Raw genomic sequence first — 17067 nt, 5'->3', positions numbered from 1 at the left:
CCGGACACGGACAGCAGCGCGGCCACCGCCCCGGTCACAACTCTGGAGCCAGCAGGACTTCCAGTGCCCCAAACAGTGCCCGAGGGCCAGCCGGCCACTGGAACCGAGGGAGGATGGCAGGTGGCCCCCAATTCTCACCCTCCCTACCTAAATTCCCTCCCCATCCCCAAAGATCCCGCAAACACGACCCCCGGGGGGTTGTGAAAAACGCAAGGCGGAGGGCGGTCCCGGAGTGAGTTTTGGCCAGATCGCTTTAATCCACATATAAGAGCCCGGCCCCACTCTTCCCCCCACCCCAAACACGCAGCCCCTCCTGGCTACAAATCCTTGGAGGCGGGGTCCCCTCTGTCCTCCTCGAGGGTCCTGGCTGGAGGTGGGGGCTCCCGGGATGGGGAGGGGGCGTCCCGGGCCGCGGCAGGACCTGCTGGAGGGGACAGGGTGGCCCGGGCCAATCTGGCTTGCGGGGACTCCGGGAGTCCTGGGTCCCGGGGGGTCACCCGTCCTTCAGAGGCTCCGGCCGCGCAGCCGCCCCCCTGAGGGACCGAGGCGGATTTGGGGGAGGGGTCGGACGGATGGAGGCCGGACGCCTGGGTTTGGAGTCCGGGTGGGGAGCCTCCCGGGGGGCGGGTTCCGTCCTGATAGGAACTGGAGGCCGGGGCCGGAGGGGGTGGGGGGCGACGCCGGCTCCGCGAAGGCGGGACCGGGGGCGGGGGTCCGGGCCCGGGTCGCGGGGTCGAAGACCCCAGGTAGAGCAGCACGAAGCGGCGCTGCCTTTCCAGCGGCAACACCGTCTCCCTCCGCAGGCTTTTGTGGAAAGTCTCCAGGGCCAGGTCTGGGCCAGCGGAGGGGTCAGCGGAGGGGCCGCGCCGGGAAGAGAACGGAAAGGGGGAGAGTTGGAAGGGAACGAGGTAGGTGGAGGGGGGAGAAGGGAGAGGAAGGAGAAGAGGCGAAGAGAGAAAGATGGGGAAGAGTGAAAGAGAGGGAGAGAAGGGGGAGAGGGAGGAAGGATGAAGGAAGAAAGAAGACAGGAGAGAGAGGAGAGGGGATCAGGAGAGAGAGGAGAGGGGATCAGGAGAGAGGAGAGGGGATCAGGAGAGGGGAGGACCAGAAGAGAGGGAGGGGAGAGAGGAAATGACCAGGAGAGAGGAGGGGACCAGGAGAGGGGGAGGGGAGAGAGGAGAGGATCAGGAAAGAGGGAGGGAGCAAAATGGTGGGGGGAGGGGGAGATCAGGAGAGGAGAGGGTAGAGGAGAGGACCAGGAGAGAGCGAAGGAGAAGAGGAGAGAACCAGGAGAGAACGAGGGGAGAGAGGAGGGAACCCGGGGGTGGGGGGTGGGGGGAGGAAAGCAGAGGAGATCAGGAGAGAGGAAGTGGGGAGAGAGGACAGAGAGGGCATAGGAAAGAACGCTCTGGTTGTCACTCCCCTCCTCAAAAACCTCCAGTGGTTGCCTATCAACCTTCGCACGAAACAAAATCTCCTCGCTCTTGGCTTCAAAGGTCTCTCACCTCCCTTCTCTCTTTCTACTGACCACCCTCTACCCTCCGCTCCTCTGCCGCTCACCTCCTCACTGCCCCCTGTTCACGCTTAACCCGCCATCGGTCCCTGGCCCACGTCCGACCGCTGTCCTGGAATGCCTTCCCTCCTCACGTCCGCCAAACTAACTCTCTTCCCCTTTTCAAAGCCCTACTGAGAGCTCACCTCCTCCAGGAGGCCTTCCCAGACTGAGCCCCCCTTTCCCTCTGCTCCCCCTCCCCTCCCTCCCCTCAGCACTGTGCTCATTTGTATATATTATCACCCTATTTATTTTCTTAATGAGGTGTACATCCCCTTGATCCTATTTATCTTGATGATGTTGTCTTGTTTTTGTTTTGTTCTGTTTTGCTTTGCTGTCTGTCTCCCCCATTTAGACTGTGAGCCCATCATTGGGCAGGAATGGTCTCTATCTGTTGCCGTATTGTGCAATCCAAGCGCTTAGTAAAGCGCTGTGCACATAGTAAGCACTCAATAAATACTATTGAATGAATGAATGACCAGGTGAGAGGGAGAGAGAGAATAGGACAAGGAGGGAGAGAAAAAGAAGGGAAGCGGGGGGGCAAAAGAGGAAGGAGAGGGGCAAGGCGGGAACCCTAGGGCTAAATTAGGCTCTGCCTGCGGACGAAGGCCTGACCCGATTCCCGCCCTTCCCCACCGGATGGGGCTCACGGGGGAAGGGGAGCCGGGGTTGGGGGGGTGGGGGCGAGCTCTCACCCAAGGTCTCGTGGACAAGGCTGGGGATGAGGTCGCGCAGCACCCGACAGTGAGTGTGCAGGGCGGGGTTCGCGTTCATCTCCAGGAGCCACACCTGCCGGGCCGGGCGGAGGTCACACCTGTCCAGGAGCCTCCTCCGCTCTGTCCCAGGTGGAGGAGACCCTCGGAAGGTTTCACCACGGGACGGCCGGGACCCCTCCCTCCAACCCAAGGCTACTAGTAGGCCGCAGATGGGGGCCGGGCCCTGGCCGAGTTCGTTTTCTCGGGGGAGGGCGGGCAGCAGAGGACACCGTGTCCAGGCCCCGCATGGGGCTCTCACACCCTCCCCGTAACGTCTTCCCCTTCTGCAGAGCCGGAGTGCGGGGCGATTGGTGCTTCTGCACAGGGGCAACGAGGGAGAACGCTAGTGCTCTCACTCCAACATTGCTCACCCAGTGTTCCCTCACCCTACTACAGTGCTCACTCAAAGAGTCCCACTCTGGACCCCCTCCCCTCCCTCCCTCTTGCCCCCAGGACTGGCCAGGGAGTCCAGGGGAGGACTCGGACTCCGAGTGACCGGCGCCGGGACGCACCTTGAAGTCCTCGTCAATCAGGAAGTCGCAGCCGATGAGGTCGAAATAGCCCAGCTTGCTGTCCAGCTTGGATTTGGTGGCCAGGAAACACTGGGTCATGATCTGTTGCATTCGCCTCTGCAGTGAGCCAGCGCCCCGGTGGGTGAAACCCTTAGAGGGTCCCTTCGTCCCTGCCCCTGCCCTCCCGGACAACCGTAGGGGAAGGTGACTTCATTTGGGGATTTCTAGGCCAGGGGACCACCCCCTCACCCCACCTCCAATTACCCTGCCGAACACACACCTTCCTCCCTCTGTCTATCCCTGGGCAAGTGTCAGTGCTTTAGCACTCCCTTCCACCTGTAATTTATTTTAGTGTCTGTCTCATCCTCTAAATTATAAGGTCCTTATGAGCAGGTAAAATGTCTACTAACTCCACTGTACTCTCCCAAGCACTCAGTACAGTGTTTGGTGCACAGTAGGTTCTCAACAAATACTACCGATTCATTGTCTTCTCCTCCACTTATTAACTAAGAGCCTGGTGGAGGACAGGGGCCTTGTCTGAATGATTTGATTTGGATTTTTTCTGACATTTAGCACAGTGTTCAGTGCACAATAGGAGCTCAATCAATCAGTCAATCAACCAGAGCTCAACACAAGCCATGTACTCAGCCCCATTCCCCCCTGCCCCAAAGTGGCCCATAATAATAATAATAATTACAGTATTTGTTAAGAGCTTACAATGTGCCAGGCACTGTACTAAGCTCTGGGGTGGATACAAGCATATCAGGTTGGACACAGTCCCTGTCCCACATGGGGCTCAGAGTCTCAATCCCCATTTTACAGATGAGGTAACTGAGACACAGAGAAGTAAAGTGAAGTAAGTGACCAGAGATGTCAGGTCACACAGCACACAAGTGGCAGAGCAGGGATTAGAACCCATGACCTTCTGACTCTCAGGTCTGAGCTCTATCCACTACTCCATACAAACGAGACCCTCTCTGGCCTCCCTAGTGGCTCTCTGTCCTGGCCAGGGAGGAAGAGAGGGGGAGGGAAGGGCCAATGGCCAGACCGGGCTCACCGTAAAGGCAGTGAGGACCCAGTTCAAAGGGAGTCGCTTGTCTTTGCAGAACTTGTCATTGATGTAGCTGTTGAGGCGTTCCATGCTCCACACTGTCTCCTCTTTCCGCAGCCGGTACAGGGGGTGTTTCTTCTGCATGGACTGGGTAGGCCCGGCTGGGTCGGGCCAGGGATTGGCAGGAGATGGGAGCGGGGAGATCCTCCCCCTTCCCCTTCTTCCCCTCACCTCACGGGGAGGCTTTGACTGCAGAGGGACCTGGGGGGAATGGCTTCCCAGCTCATCTCTCCATATCTCTGCAGCCCATGACCCCTCTCTCACCCAACCTATCTGAGCCTTAGGGTGCCTGCCCCTCCCACCACTGGAAACTGGACAGTGGGGCCCCCATGGTTTTACCTGATTGGTCAGGTGCCTGGTCAGGTCCTTGGACAGGGGGTCGTAGGGGCTGAGGGTCAGGCGGACGTAGCCATGGCTGAAGAGCACGACGAAGGGCTCTACGCAGGCGATGAGCAGGTATGAGCGGACGTCAAACTTCCTTCCGTCCACAAGCAGTGGGTTCTGGATGTACCTGCAGGGCCGGGGGGTCAGCGGTCACTCGTGGCAGCCTCGACCATGCCATTCCAGGCAGCAGCTGGGCAGGGGTCCTGGTGCCTGCTGAGCCAACCCCAGGGCTGCAGATTCATTCATTCATTCAATCGTATTTATTGAGCACTTACTGTGTGCAGAGCACTGTACTAAGCACTTGGAATATACAGTTTGGCAACAGGTAGAGACAATCCCTGCCCAACAACGGGCTCACAGTCTAAAAGGGGGAGACAGACAGCGAAACAGAACAAGTAGTCAGGCATCAATACCATCAAAATAGATAAATAGAATCAGATATATACACATCACTAATAAAATAGAGTAATAAATAATATATACAAGTATGCACAAGTGCTTTGGGGAGGGGAAGTGGGTAGAACAGAGGGAGGGAGGGGGAATGGGGAGGGGAGGAGCAGAGGGAATGTGAGGGCTCAGTCTGGGAAGGCCTCCTGGAGGAGGTGAGCCCTCAGTAGAGCTTTGAAGAGGGGAGGAGAGTTAGTTTGGCTTACTGTGTGCAGGGTACTGTACTTAGCACTTGGAAAGTACAATTCATTCATTCATTCATTCACTCGATTGTATTTATTGAGTGCTTACTGTGTGCAGAGCACTGCACTAAGGGCTTGGAAAGCATTCATTCATTCAGTAGCATTTATTGAGCTCTTACTATGTGCAGAGCACTGTACTAAGCGCTTGGAATGTACAAATCGGTAACAGATAGAGACAGTCCCTGCCCATTGACGGGTTTACAGTCTAATCGGGAGAGACGGACAGACAAGAACAATGGCAATAAATAGAATCAAGGGGAAGAACATCTCATTAAAACAATAGCAAATAAATAGAAGCAGGGTGATGTACATCTCATTAAACAAAATAAATAGGGTGATGAAGATATATACAGTTGAGCGGACGAGTACAGTGCTAAGGGGATGGGACGGGAGAGGGGGAGGAGCAGAGGGAAAGGGGGGAGAAGAGGGTTTAGCTGCGGAGAGGTGAAGGGGGGGTAGAGGGAGCAGACGGAGGGAGCAGACAGAAAAGGGGAGCTCAGTCTGGGAAGGCCTCTTGGAGGAGGAGAGCTGTAAGTAGGGTTTTGAAAAGGGGAAGAGAATGAGTTTGGCGGAGGTGAGGAGGGAGGGCGTTCCGGGACCACGGGAGGACGTGGCCCAGGGGGCGACGGCAGGATTGTCCTTAGGCCAGAGGGTTTTGAGGGTTTTGAGGGCGGGCAGCCTGGAAGGTGAAGCAGCAGGGCGTAATAATAATAATGTTGGTATTTGTTAGCGCTATGTGCAGAGCATTGTTCCAAGCGCTGGGGGAGATGCAGGGTCAACTGGCTGTCCCACGTAGGACTCACAGTCTTCATCCCCATTTTACAGCAGAAGAAGAGAAGTAGCATGACCCAGTGGAAAGAGCACGGGCCTGGGAGTCAGAGGTCGTGGGTTCCAATCCCATCTCCACCACCCGTCAGCTGTATGACCCTGGGTAAGTCACTCAACCTCTCTGGGCCTCAGCTACCTCATCTGCAAAATGGGGATCATGACTGTGAGCCCCATGTGGAACAACCCGATCACCTTGTATCCCCCCCAGAGCCTAGAACAGTGGTAAGTGCCCAACAAATACCATCATTATTATTATTATTAGAATTCATTCATTCTATTTGAGCGATTACTGTATGCAGAGTATTATACTAAGCACTTGGAAAGTACAATTCATTCGGCCATTTATTGAGAACTTACTGTGTGCAGAGTACTGTTCTAAGTGCTTGGAAAGTACAATTTGGCAACAGATCACCATGTCAGAAGTGGATAGAGAGGCCCCAAGGCCATGCCCACCCTAGTGAAGAAACTCCAAGCACAGGAGACATGGAAATGCCATTTCTGAGTGAATTTCTACTCCCTCACAGGGGCCGGGGCAGGGGGAGAGCAGGGGGCCTTTAAGGGGTTTCAGACACAATCAATTCTCTGGTCCAATCTTGAGCTGGGATCTTCCTGATGATGATGATGATGGCATTTGTTAAGAGCTTACTATGTGTCAAGCACTGTTCTGAGCACTGGGGTAGATACAAGCTAATCAGGTTAGGACATAGTTCATGTCCGACCTGGGGCTCGCAGCATTAATCCCCATTTTACAGATGAGGTAACTGCGGCACAGCAAAGTGAAGTGACTTTCCCAAGGTCACACAGCTGACAAGTGGTGGAGCAGGGATCAGAACCCATGTCCTTCTGATTCCTAGGCTCATGCTCTATCCACTAAGCAACATTGCTCCTCCACTTCCTGCCACAAGAATCAATACCCAGGACACCGTCAGGACAGGCACCCCTAACATCTGTCTTTCAGAGGGTCAAGCTGGCCTCGGGTGTGCAGGAATGTGTGGTGAGTAACTGTGTGTTACCATCGGGGAAAACTGAAGACCTCTAGGGGTTTGGATCAACTCTTGGATGAGCAATCCATATTGGGTCATTGGGGGAGAGTCAGGGATGGAGATGTGGGGAGCCACAGGGGTTGGATGATCTATGCTAGGTCACCCGGGGAGTCAGGTTTGGAAAGGGGAGAGTCAGGGGTGTTGGGAAGTCTGTGCGGATCAATGGAGGGAGAAAAAGGGATGGAGAGGGAAGAGTCAGGAGTGTTGGATAGGCCAAAATGAACAAAAAATTTGCCCTTTCCTCTCCATCTAAATTACTACTTCATTAATCCAAGCATTTATCCTATCCCACCTTGATTACTGTATCAGCCTCCTTGATGACCCCCCTGCCTCCTGTCTCTCTCCACCCTAGTTTTTACTTCACTTTGCTGCTCAGATCATTTTTCTACAAAAATGTTCAGTTCATGTTTCCCCACTCCTCAAGAACCTCCCGTGATTGCCCATCCGTAGGCTTTAAAGCATTTAATCACCTTTCCCCCTCCTACCTCACCTCACTATTCACCTAACTACAATCCAGCCTGCTCATTTTGCTCCTCTAATGCCAACCTACTCACTGTACCTCAGACTCATCTATCTCACCACCAACCTCTCACCAACACACTGTCTCTAGCCTCTTCATATCCGACAGAAGATTACTCTCCTCACCTTCAAAGCCATATTGAAGACACATCTCTTCCAAAAGGCCTTCCCTAAGCCCTCATTTCCTACTCACCCACTCCCTTCTGCCTCACCCTGATTTGCTCCCTTTATTCACCCCATCAGGCCCACAGCACCTATGTAAAATCCATTATTTATATTAATGTCTATCTCCCCTTCTAGACTGTAAGCTTGTTGTGGGTAGGGAATGTGTATTATATCATTATATTGTACTCTCCCAAGTGCTTAGTACAGTGCTCTACACACAGTAAGTGCTCAATAAATGCCACTGATTGGTTGTTTGATTGATCATTCTGGGTCACTGGTGGAATCAGGTTTGGAAAGGGGAGGGTCGGGGTGTTGGATGGTCTATATTGGGTCATGGAAGAGAGTCAGGGATGGAGAGGGGAGAGTGGGGGTGTTGGAAGTTCCATGATGGATCACGGGAGGGAGAATCAGGGATGGAGAGGGGAGAGTCAGCGGTGTTGGATGGTCCATCCCTGACTGTAAGAGTGGATGTCCAGGAAGACAACCAGCACCTGGTCCTTCCAAGGATCCTGGTGCCCCTGTTGGAGACAGAGTCCTGACTGGACACACTATATGGGTCCACTCAATGGCAAATTATTTACATACTAAGATCCTGACCCCACCCAGACCCCAATCTGAGCTTCACTCAATTCCTCCCCGAATTCTGACTCCAACCCATCTAGTCCCAACCATAGTCCTGGCCCTGGCCCAGCCCCAGCCCTGGCCCACTTCCAGCTCTATTCCTGCAATCCACCCAGTCCAGTCCTTCCCAACCCCAGGGCCAGGTGTTCTGCCAGCAGACATGGTCAACCACCGTTGGACCGATGAAACAGTTGGCACAGTAACCGGATGTTGCTTGACCCTACAGGATTTGAATTAGGACTTTGGTCCTGGGCTGTCCATCTCCCAGAATGGCCATGATGGCCGAGATTGGGGTCAACCGACCCGACCCAGCCAAAAATTGGGCAGCCAGCACTTCACAGTCCCTCAGGGAGATGCCTTTCGGTTTGATTGTCTTGTATCTACCCCCACCCCCGGCTTGGTATGGTGCTTGGCACATAATGGCGCTTGACAAATACCACAACTAAGCCCCACAGGTCTAGATACCTCTGGACAATGCGGGGCTGGGAACCCCGGAATGACAGCCTCCTGTAGCTGGATTTTCCCTCAAGGGTATTTATGTCCATAAGGAGAGAAGCCACATCCTCTAGACGCTGGAGCAGGAAAATCCCTTTGCCCTGGTTGGAACTGGTAGGCTTGCAGATCCACATCTGGGTTTCTGTAGGCAGAGACATAGAGATATTGTGATCCCCCTCCTGATGGGGAGGGAATGCAAGGTCCTGGAGAGGGCAGGATACAGTTCCAGGAGTTGGGGGGGCATGGTTCCTGCAGAGGGCAGACATGGCCACCCAACCCTGTAACCCTCACCAGGCTGCCACAGTGGGGTGCTCAGGGCAGTACTTAGCATTTAGGTGGGATGAAGGAGCAGCATAGAGCCACCACTACTCCTGAGTAGCAGCTGTCAGTCAGGTGACTCTCAGCCAATCAGGAGGCCACAAGGAAACAAAATCTCCTAGCCAAATCACCCTGTCAACACCAGCTTGGCTCTTGAGTCCACCCCCGTGGAATCACCACCAAATATCCAGCACTATCACTGAGCTGACCCTCCACTGTTCTTGGGGAGTGGGTGGGAGACCCTTGGGGGCAAGTGGTGTGGGGAACTTTTTCCCCAACCAGCCACATCACTGCCTGTGTGAGCTTGACCCCCTACTGGCCCTGGTTATTCTCTCACCATCAAACAATGTATAGAAGGCTTCTCGCTCATCCTTCACGTCCAGGCGGAAGGTCTCTGGGAAAAATTCCTCCATTTTCAGAGTCCTGCTACAGGTTTGCAGGGGGCAGGTAGGAAAGGAAAAGTGGAGAGGCAGTGTAAATGCAAATCAAGAGCTGGGAAGTGGCATGTCCTAGTGGAAAAAGCGCTGCACTAGGAATCAGGAGACCTGGTTCCAATCCTGGGTCTAATACTGGTCTGCTTGTTGACCTAGAACGAATCACTACTTGACCCCTCTGGGCCTCAGTTTCCTGCTCTGTAATTAAGGATTAATGATCCTTTTCTCTCCCAGGCTCACAGAATACTGTGGGAGAGGGGTGCTAGGCAAGTTCAGGGAATTATCTAGGGTTTTTCTTTCTTTTTGGGTTTTTTTGGTAGTATTTGTTAAGCATTTACTATGTGCTATGCACTGTACTAAGCACTAGGATAGATACAAGCTAATCAGGTTGGATAGAGTCCCTGACCCACATGGGACTCACGGTTTTAATCTCCATTTTATAGTTGAAGTAACTGAGGCACAGAGAATTTAAGTGACTTGCTTAAGGTCACAACAGCAGACAAGTGGCAGAGCTAGGATTAGAACCCATGGCCTTCTGACTCCCAGACCTGTGATCTATCCACTAGACCACACTGCTTCTCATTCACTGCCATCTCCTCTGCTATCATACACTTACACCTCCCATTGTGAGTATGACGTGAGTTACATGCCCTGCTATTTTCAGACTTTCTTATCCACACATTCATCTGTCCATTCTCTTCTTCCTCTTCTTTAAAAAAATTACAAGTCAATTAGGTCAGACAGAGTCCCTATCCTGCAAGGAGTTCAGAATCTAAGTGGAAGGGAGAATGGGGATTAAATACCTGTTCTTGTTGGTAGAGCTGGGATTAGAACCCAGGTCCTCTGATTCCCAGGCCCCTGCTCTTTCCACTAGGCTACGCTGCATTCCCAATCCATTTGACTATTGCCTTCCATATGGCCTGTTCCCAGGTGCTGAATCATCAGGCTCCCAGAGAGGAGAGGACATGGCCCCAGGAGGGGAAGGGACCAGAGTGGGGGAAGACACAGGCACCTGGTCTGGATAAGAGGGTTCCTGGGTCCAGAAAGTGGGCCTGTACAGAGGGCTGGGGGGAAGGGGCTCACCGGGGGTGAATGGCAAGCCTGCTGACCCTGCTCATGATCCGGCCGTATTCCCTAAGGCTGTTCAGGAGTCCAATCTTGGTCGTCAGGTGTTTGTTGTTGGGGATCTGGTACATAAGCTGCTTGCCTGGGTAGCAAAACAAAACAAAACACAGACAACAGGCTGGGCCCTAGCTCTGCCCCAAACTGGAAGGTTGGCTCACCTGCCCGTCCACCTATCCCATTTCTCCCAAACCCAGGCCCGGGCCTGGGACCCAGTGCCCCTGCAGGTGATGGGAGAAGGGTCCACAATACCAACTGTGGCGCACCTTCCCTGAAGCTGGAATAGGCCTGGTGGCTCTTGGCCTCGCACCATTTCAGCTGATAGTCCTGCCTTTGAGGGTCCTGGAGGCGCTGCCAGCCCTGGCTCAGGCAGTAGGCACTCACCCTGGAAGAGCATGGGAGGTTGCCCCTGGGGCTGCTTCCCTGGGGGCATGGGGGCTGGACTGGGGGGCATAGGAGCTGGGCTGGGGCATGGGGGCAGGCTAAGCGAGCGAGCTTTGGGCATGGGGCTGGGCCCTCGGACTGCCTCCCTAAGGGTGGGGGGCTGGGGGCAAAGGGGCTATTCCGAGGGACCACCCCATGAGCCTGGAGGCTGTTGTGGTGGAGCAATGTGGGACCAGGCCTGCCCTCCGGGAGATTTGGGAAGGCCAGAATTGGGACTCTGGACCCTGGAGCAGGTGACAGTGTTGGGGATAGTGGACTGAGGGTGAGGCTGGACACAGGGGAGCAGGAAGTAAGGATTACGCTGCAAGAGGGCCCTCTGGAAATAATGGGGAGTCTACTTACAGTGTAGCACCATTTGTGCCCCCCACATAAAAGAATAGGTCCTGCCTCTGGCCCGGCCTCAGTGGCTGCAGTGCCTGGTCTCCCCCGGGGGTCTTGGAAATGCTCGCTGGATCCACCGGGACGCCGTCCCCATCCACAGACTTCATGGTCAGAGAATGAGCTTGGGCCTTGTCGTGGGCTGGAAACACAGAGTCAGCGGCTTCAGCTGCCCTGCCCCTCTAGCCCACCCCCAACGACTCCAACAGAGTGAGGCACTGGCCTGAATCCCTGAATCCTCACTACCCTCTTCTTCCTGCACCTTAGCCCTACCCTGGAAAGTCCCTCCCCGTTTGTCCCCCCAGAGATAATAATAATAATTGTGGTATTTGTTAAGCGCTTACTATGTGCACTGTACTAAGGACTGGGGTGGATACAAGCAAATAGGGTTGGACACAGTCCGTATTCCACATGAGGCTCACAGTTTAAATCACCTTTTTACAGATGAGGTAACAGACACAGAAAAGTGAAGTAACTTGCCCAAGGCCACACAGCAGACAAGTTCCGCAGTTACGATTGGAACCCATGACCTTCAAACTCCCAGACCCATGTTCTATCCATCCACCTTGCCATACTGCTTCTGGGTTGAGCCCAAATCTGAACTGGAGTTGCTGGGCCCCTCTAGCCTCCAAAACCAATGTCATCCCTGCAGACTGGGCCCCCAAGAGCTGGTAGCCCTCCCCACTGGGCTTAGTGCCCCACCGATGGGCAACCATCCTCGCTCCTGAGGTTGGGAGTGGGTCAGGGGCTGGGCTGGGGCAGAAGCTGGAGCTTAGTAGGGCTCTGGCCTCCCTCTGGCCTCCCTTTCCCTGACCCCTTCCAGCCCTGATGCTGGCCCCATCACATCTGGCCCAGCCTCTTCCAAACCCCAGCCTCAGGCCCACAACCTTCGGTGCCCTTCCACTCCAACCTGGCCATCCCTTGGGCAGTGGCTCACCTGGAAACTCCATGGAGACTGTAACTGGCACAAGTTGTTGAGTTCTTCCTGATGCTGCAACTCTGACTCTCTTGGGTCTTTTTCCTGAGGCCACCTCAGAACCAGGAACGTGGGGGCTCAGTACCTTGCCTTGTTCTGCTCTGCCAAGACCCCGGGGCCTTACCTGGGAGGATCTCCCTGGGTTGCTATCTTGGCTGGACCCTGTGGCCATAGGGATAGTTCTTGCTGGTCCATTAGCTCCATCTGGTTTCCCAGGGACTGTAGCCTCTTCTGTGCAAGACAGCCTTCTCCCACTGGCAGGGGCTGAATCCACCAACCTCTCTGATCCAGTCCCCTTCACTTGGCTCTTTCCTCGGCCCTCCTGCCCCAGGCTGCCAGTGTTTTGTAGGGAGCTCTGTGGTGGCGGCCGCATCATGACCCCCACACACTTTGTGGTAGAGAGGTCTTCGGGCAAGTGTTGTGATGATCCGATCTGGTTCTCAGAGCCACTGCAACACAGAAAATGAAAATCCATCAGAACTTGGCCTTTGGTTTCTTCTCCGCTGCTTTTAAACAATCCCATGATCCCCTATCCTAAAAAAAAAGCACCATCCCTTGACCTACCGCACTCTCCAGTTACCATCCTACCTTTCCTAACTCCTCAAGCAAGTTGTCTACACCCTCTGCCTCCATTTTTTCTTCTCCACTTCTTTCCTTAAGCCCACCAAATCTGATTTCCACCTCCTTCACCTCACAGAACTTATCCTCTCTAAGGTCACCAGTGAGCTCTTCTTGACAAATCCAACAGACTCCATCTTAATCTTCAACGCCTCTCCTGCCTGTGATGCTGTGGATCACCCCCTTCTTCCAGAAACATTATCTAACTTTGACTTCACTGACAATGTCCTCCTCTGGTTCCAGTCTTTCTGGCCACTCCGGGGTATTTTTTAATGGTATTTGTTAAGCAGTTACTATGTGCCAGGCATTGTTCTAAGCATTGGGGTAGATACCAGGTAATCAGGTGGGACACAGTCCTTGTTCCACATGGGGCTCACATGCTTAATCCACATTTATTACAGGTGAGGTAACTGAGGCACAGACAAGTTAAGTGATACTGCCCTTCCTGGTTCTCCTCCTAAGTCTCTAGCCACTCATTCTCAGGCTCTTTAATGGGCTTCTCCCCTACCTTCCACCTGTAACTATGGAGATCCCTCAAGGCTCAATTCTGGGGCCCCTTCTATTCTCTAACTATACCCACCCACTTGGAGAACTCATTTGCTCTCATGGATTCAACTACCAACACTACAGAGATGATTCCCAAATCTACATTTCTGATCCTGATCTTTTTCCTTCTCCGCGGGCTCCTATTTCCTCCAGCCTTTTAGACATCTCTACTTGATGTCTCACTGATGCCTAAAACTTAACAAGCCCAAAAGAAAACTCCCCATTTTCCTACCCAAATCCTGTCCTCCCTGTGACTTTCCCATCACTGTAGAAAGCACCAGCATCCTCCCGGTCTCACAAGACTGTAACGTTGGCATTATCCTTGACTTATCTCTTTCAAACACCCTACATATTAAATGTCACCAAATCCTTCTAGTTCATTGCTAAAATCCACTTTCCTCTCCATCCTACTGCATTCATTCAAGCATTTATCCTTCCCCACCTTGACTCCTGCATCAGCATCCTTGCTGACCTTCTTGCCTCTTGCCTCTCTCTACTCCAGTCCACACTAAACTCTGCTTCCTGGATCATTTTTTTTTTAAAGTTCCATCCGTGTTTCTCCACTCCTCGATAACCTCCAGTGGATGTCCATTCACTTCCACATCAAACAGAAACTTGTTACCACTGGCTTTAAAGGACTCAATCACCTTGCCCCCTCCTATTTTACTTTAATGATTTTTTACTACCACCCAGCAATACTCACTTCTCTCCTCTAATGCCAACGTACTCATTATACCTTGATCTTATCTTTCTCACCACTGATCCCTCACCCCTCTTCTGCCTCTGGCCTGGAACTGCCTCCCTCTTCATATCTGACAATCACCTTCCCCACCTTCAAAGCCTTATTAAAATCACATCCCCTCCAAGATACCTTCCCCGACAAAGCCCTCGTTTTCCCTACTCCCTCTCCCTTCTGTATCAACCCTTGCATTTGGTTCTGTACCCTTTAAGCACTGGATATTCACCCCACCCTCAGCCCCACAGCACTTATGTACATATCCTTCATTTATTTTAATGTCGGTCTTCCCCTCTAGACTCTAAGCTCCTGGTGGGCAGGGAACATGTCTATCAATTCTGTTATATTGTACTCTCCCAAATGCTTAGTACAGTGCTCTGCACCCAAAAAGCACTCAATAAAAACCACTAAATGAGAAGTAGGAGGAGTGGGGCAGTGGTAAGCGTGGTAGGGAAGGTAGAGTACGAGGGATGGGGAGGACCTGGAATGGGGATGAGAGGGCGACGAGGGGTGGAGAGGGAAGAGAGAGGTGGGGAAGGGAGGACCGGGCCCGCATATAATGGACTGGCTCGGAAAGACACTTCAAACGACTTCAGTCGCTGGAGCTTCTGTCGCCCCAACTTGACCTTAACGGAGTTTCCCTTTTCCTCCCGCTCAGAAAGATCGAGGAGCCCTCAGACGCTGGGGGAGACTCCGCCGACTCCCCCCTGCCTCTCCCCACCCTTGCCCCCTTACCTTGATACCCCCTCCCCACACACACACCCCGGGGCCTCTGGTGACTGTTCCCCAGGGAAAGGGTTGTGGAAACCGGGACAGGTTCCCCCGGCCCCCGCCACCCCCAGACCCACTTGGAGGGGGAATCAGAGGGAGGGGCCCCTGGACCTTGACCTCGACCCCCTGGCCGGCCCCCCGGCTCCCGCCCAGCTCCACGGCCTTCGGGTTTACGCACCTCTCCAGAGACAATGGTGGTTACCTAGCAACAGCTGCTTAGCAACGCGGTGGCGGCCTCCAGGAGGATGGGGGTGGCAGAGGGGTGGGGGCGTGGATGGAGCTGGGGCTACTCGGGGGTCGGGAACGGCGGGCAGCTGAGGCTGAACTGGGCAGGGCTTGGCTGGGCTGGGCCTGCGGGGTCAAACGCAGGTCTGGGGCTGTTCTCATCTGACGTTTCCGAAATGTTTCGGTTTGTTCCAGTCTCGCCACGGCTCCTCTAGTTCCTCTGTCCCAGGAACCTGCACCCACACTGACCTACCCATTGGCTGCCCCAGCTCAGCCCGGGCCGCTGCAGCGACACCCACGTACACTCCCAAACAAATCCCACCCGTGCACAAGACATATGCACCCACAGACACACTTGCACATGCATTTACCCAGGCACACACCCACACGAATCCCTTCTGCACAGCCATATGCACCCACAGACACCCACTCACACACACCCATGCACGCATGCACACGAATCTCCCCCCACCTCCCCCAAGGAATATGCACCCACAAACATATGCACACGCAGACCTGGGTTCTAATCTCAGCTCTGCCGCTTCTCTGCTGTGTGACCTTAGGCAAGTCACTTCTCTTCTTTATTCCTCAATTACCTTCTCTGTAAAATCGGGACTGTGAGCCCCAGAAGAGACAGGGACTGTGTCCAACCTAATAATCCTGTATCTACTCCAGCGCTTATGAGAAGCAGCATGGTGTAGTGGATAGATTCCAAGCCTGGGAGTCAGAAGGTCACTAATTCCAGCTCTGCCAACTGTCTGCTGTGTGAACCTTAGGCAGGTCACTTCACTTCTCTATGCCTCAGTTGCCTCATCTGTAAAATGTGGATTGAGACTGTGAACTCCACAGGGGTCAGGGACTGTGTCCAATCCGATTTGCTGGTATCCACCCCAGCGTTTAGTACGCTGACCGGCATATAGTAAGAGTTTAACAAATACCATAATTATTATTATATAGTAATAATAATATTATTAGGTAAGGTTATTAAGTTGGACATAGTCCCACTCCCTCATGGAGTCCCAGTCTAAATTAGAAAGAGTAGGATTTAATCCCCATTTTACAGATGAGGAAACTGAGGCACAGAGAGGTTAAGTGGCTTTCCCAATGTCACACAGCACACAAATGCTGGATTTAGAATTAGAACCCACATCCTTTAACTTCCAGGATCATGCTTTTTCTACTAGGCCACACTCCTTCTCTTAAGTGGGTATGTAGGTGAATGAGTGCTTAAGTAAGAGGGCATCGAAAAAAGTGCTATAGGTGGTTGTGCATAAATGAGTGCATCGTTGGCATGAAGTGCAAGGGGTGCAAATGTACTAAGCATTTGGGAGTGTACAAAAGAGTTAGAAGACACATTTGCTGCCTAATGTGAGCTCACAGTCTAGAAGGGGAGACAGACATTAATATAAATAAATTATAGAGATGTATGTAAGTGCTGTGGGGCTGAGGGAGGGGTGAATAAAAGGAGCAAATGAGGATGATGGAGAAGGGAGTGGGAGGAGACGAAAGAGGGCTTAGTCAGAGAAGACCTCTTGGAGGAGATGTACTTTCAATAAACCTTTCAAGGATTGGAGAGTGATTGTTGGAAATGAAGAGGGAGGGTGTTCCAGGCCAGAGGCAGGACGTGGGTGAGCAGTCAGTGGTGAGTTAGATGAGATCGAGGTTCATTGGGTAGGTTGACATTAGAAGAGCCAAGTATATGGACTGGGTTGTAGTAGGAGAGTAGTGAGATGTTGTAGGAGGGAGCAAGGTGATTGACTGCTTTAAAGCCAATGGTAAGGAGTTTCTGTTTGATGTAAAGGTGGATGGGCAGCCAAGGGAGGCT

At 53.2% G+C, this 17067-nt stretch overlaps 1 protein-coding gene across 3 annotated transcripts; it reads right to left on the bottom strand.

The window, feature by feature from the left end:
* Positions 1–225: 225 nt before the first annotated feature.
* TTLL10 (tubulin tyrosine ligase like 10) lies at positions 226–15146 on the bottom strand. 3 transcript variants are annotated; one of them, XM_029064621.2, is made up of 12 exons: positions 15095–15146; positions 12308–12795; positions 11335–11512; positions 10815–10933; positions 10510–10633; positions 9330–9418; positions 8645–8816; positions 4270–4441; positions 3877–4017; positions 2820–2936; positions 2248–2341; positions 226–832 (listed from the first exon to the last, which is right to left on the bottom strand). In XM_029064621.2, exons 2-12 carry the CDS (start codon positions 12720–12722, stop codon positions 318–320), a joined length of 2136 nt encoding a protein of 711 aa, XP_028920454.1. In that variant the 5' UTR covers positions 12723–12795; positions 15095–15146; the 3' UTR covers positions 226–317. The 3 variants fall into 3 exon arrangements, with proteins under 3 accessions (XP_028920454.1, XP_028920455.1, XP_028920458.1); XM_029064622.2 differs by lacking the exon at positions 15095–15146 and adding an exon at positions 14982–15065; XM_029064625.2 differs by lacking the exon at positions 15095–15146 and having other exon boundaries at positions 12471–12560.
* Between the last annotated feature and the right edge of the window lie 1921 nt (positions 15147–17067).

This window comes from Ornithorhynchus anatinus, chromosome 5 (genome assembly GCF_004115215.2).
Source record: "Ornithorhynchus anatinus isolate Pmale09 chromosome 5, mOrnAna1.pri.v4, whole genome shotgun sequence".
Taxonomy (NCBI): domain Eukaryota; kingdom Metazoa; phylum Chordata; class Mammalia; order Monotremata; family Ornithorhynchidae; genus Ornithorhynchus; species Ornithorhynchus anatinus.
The sequence above is the reverse complement of the archived record's forward strand: the minus strand, read 5'-3'. Positions and strand labels throughout refer to the sequence as shown.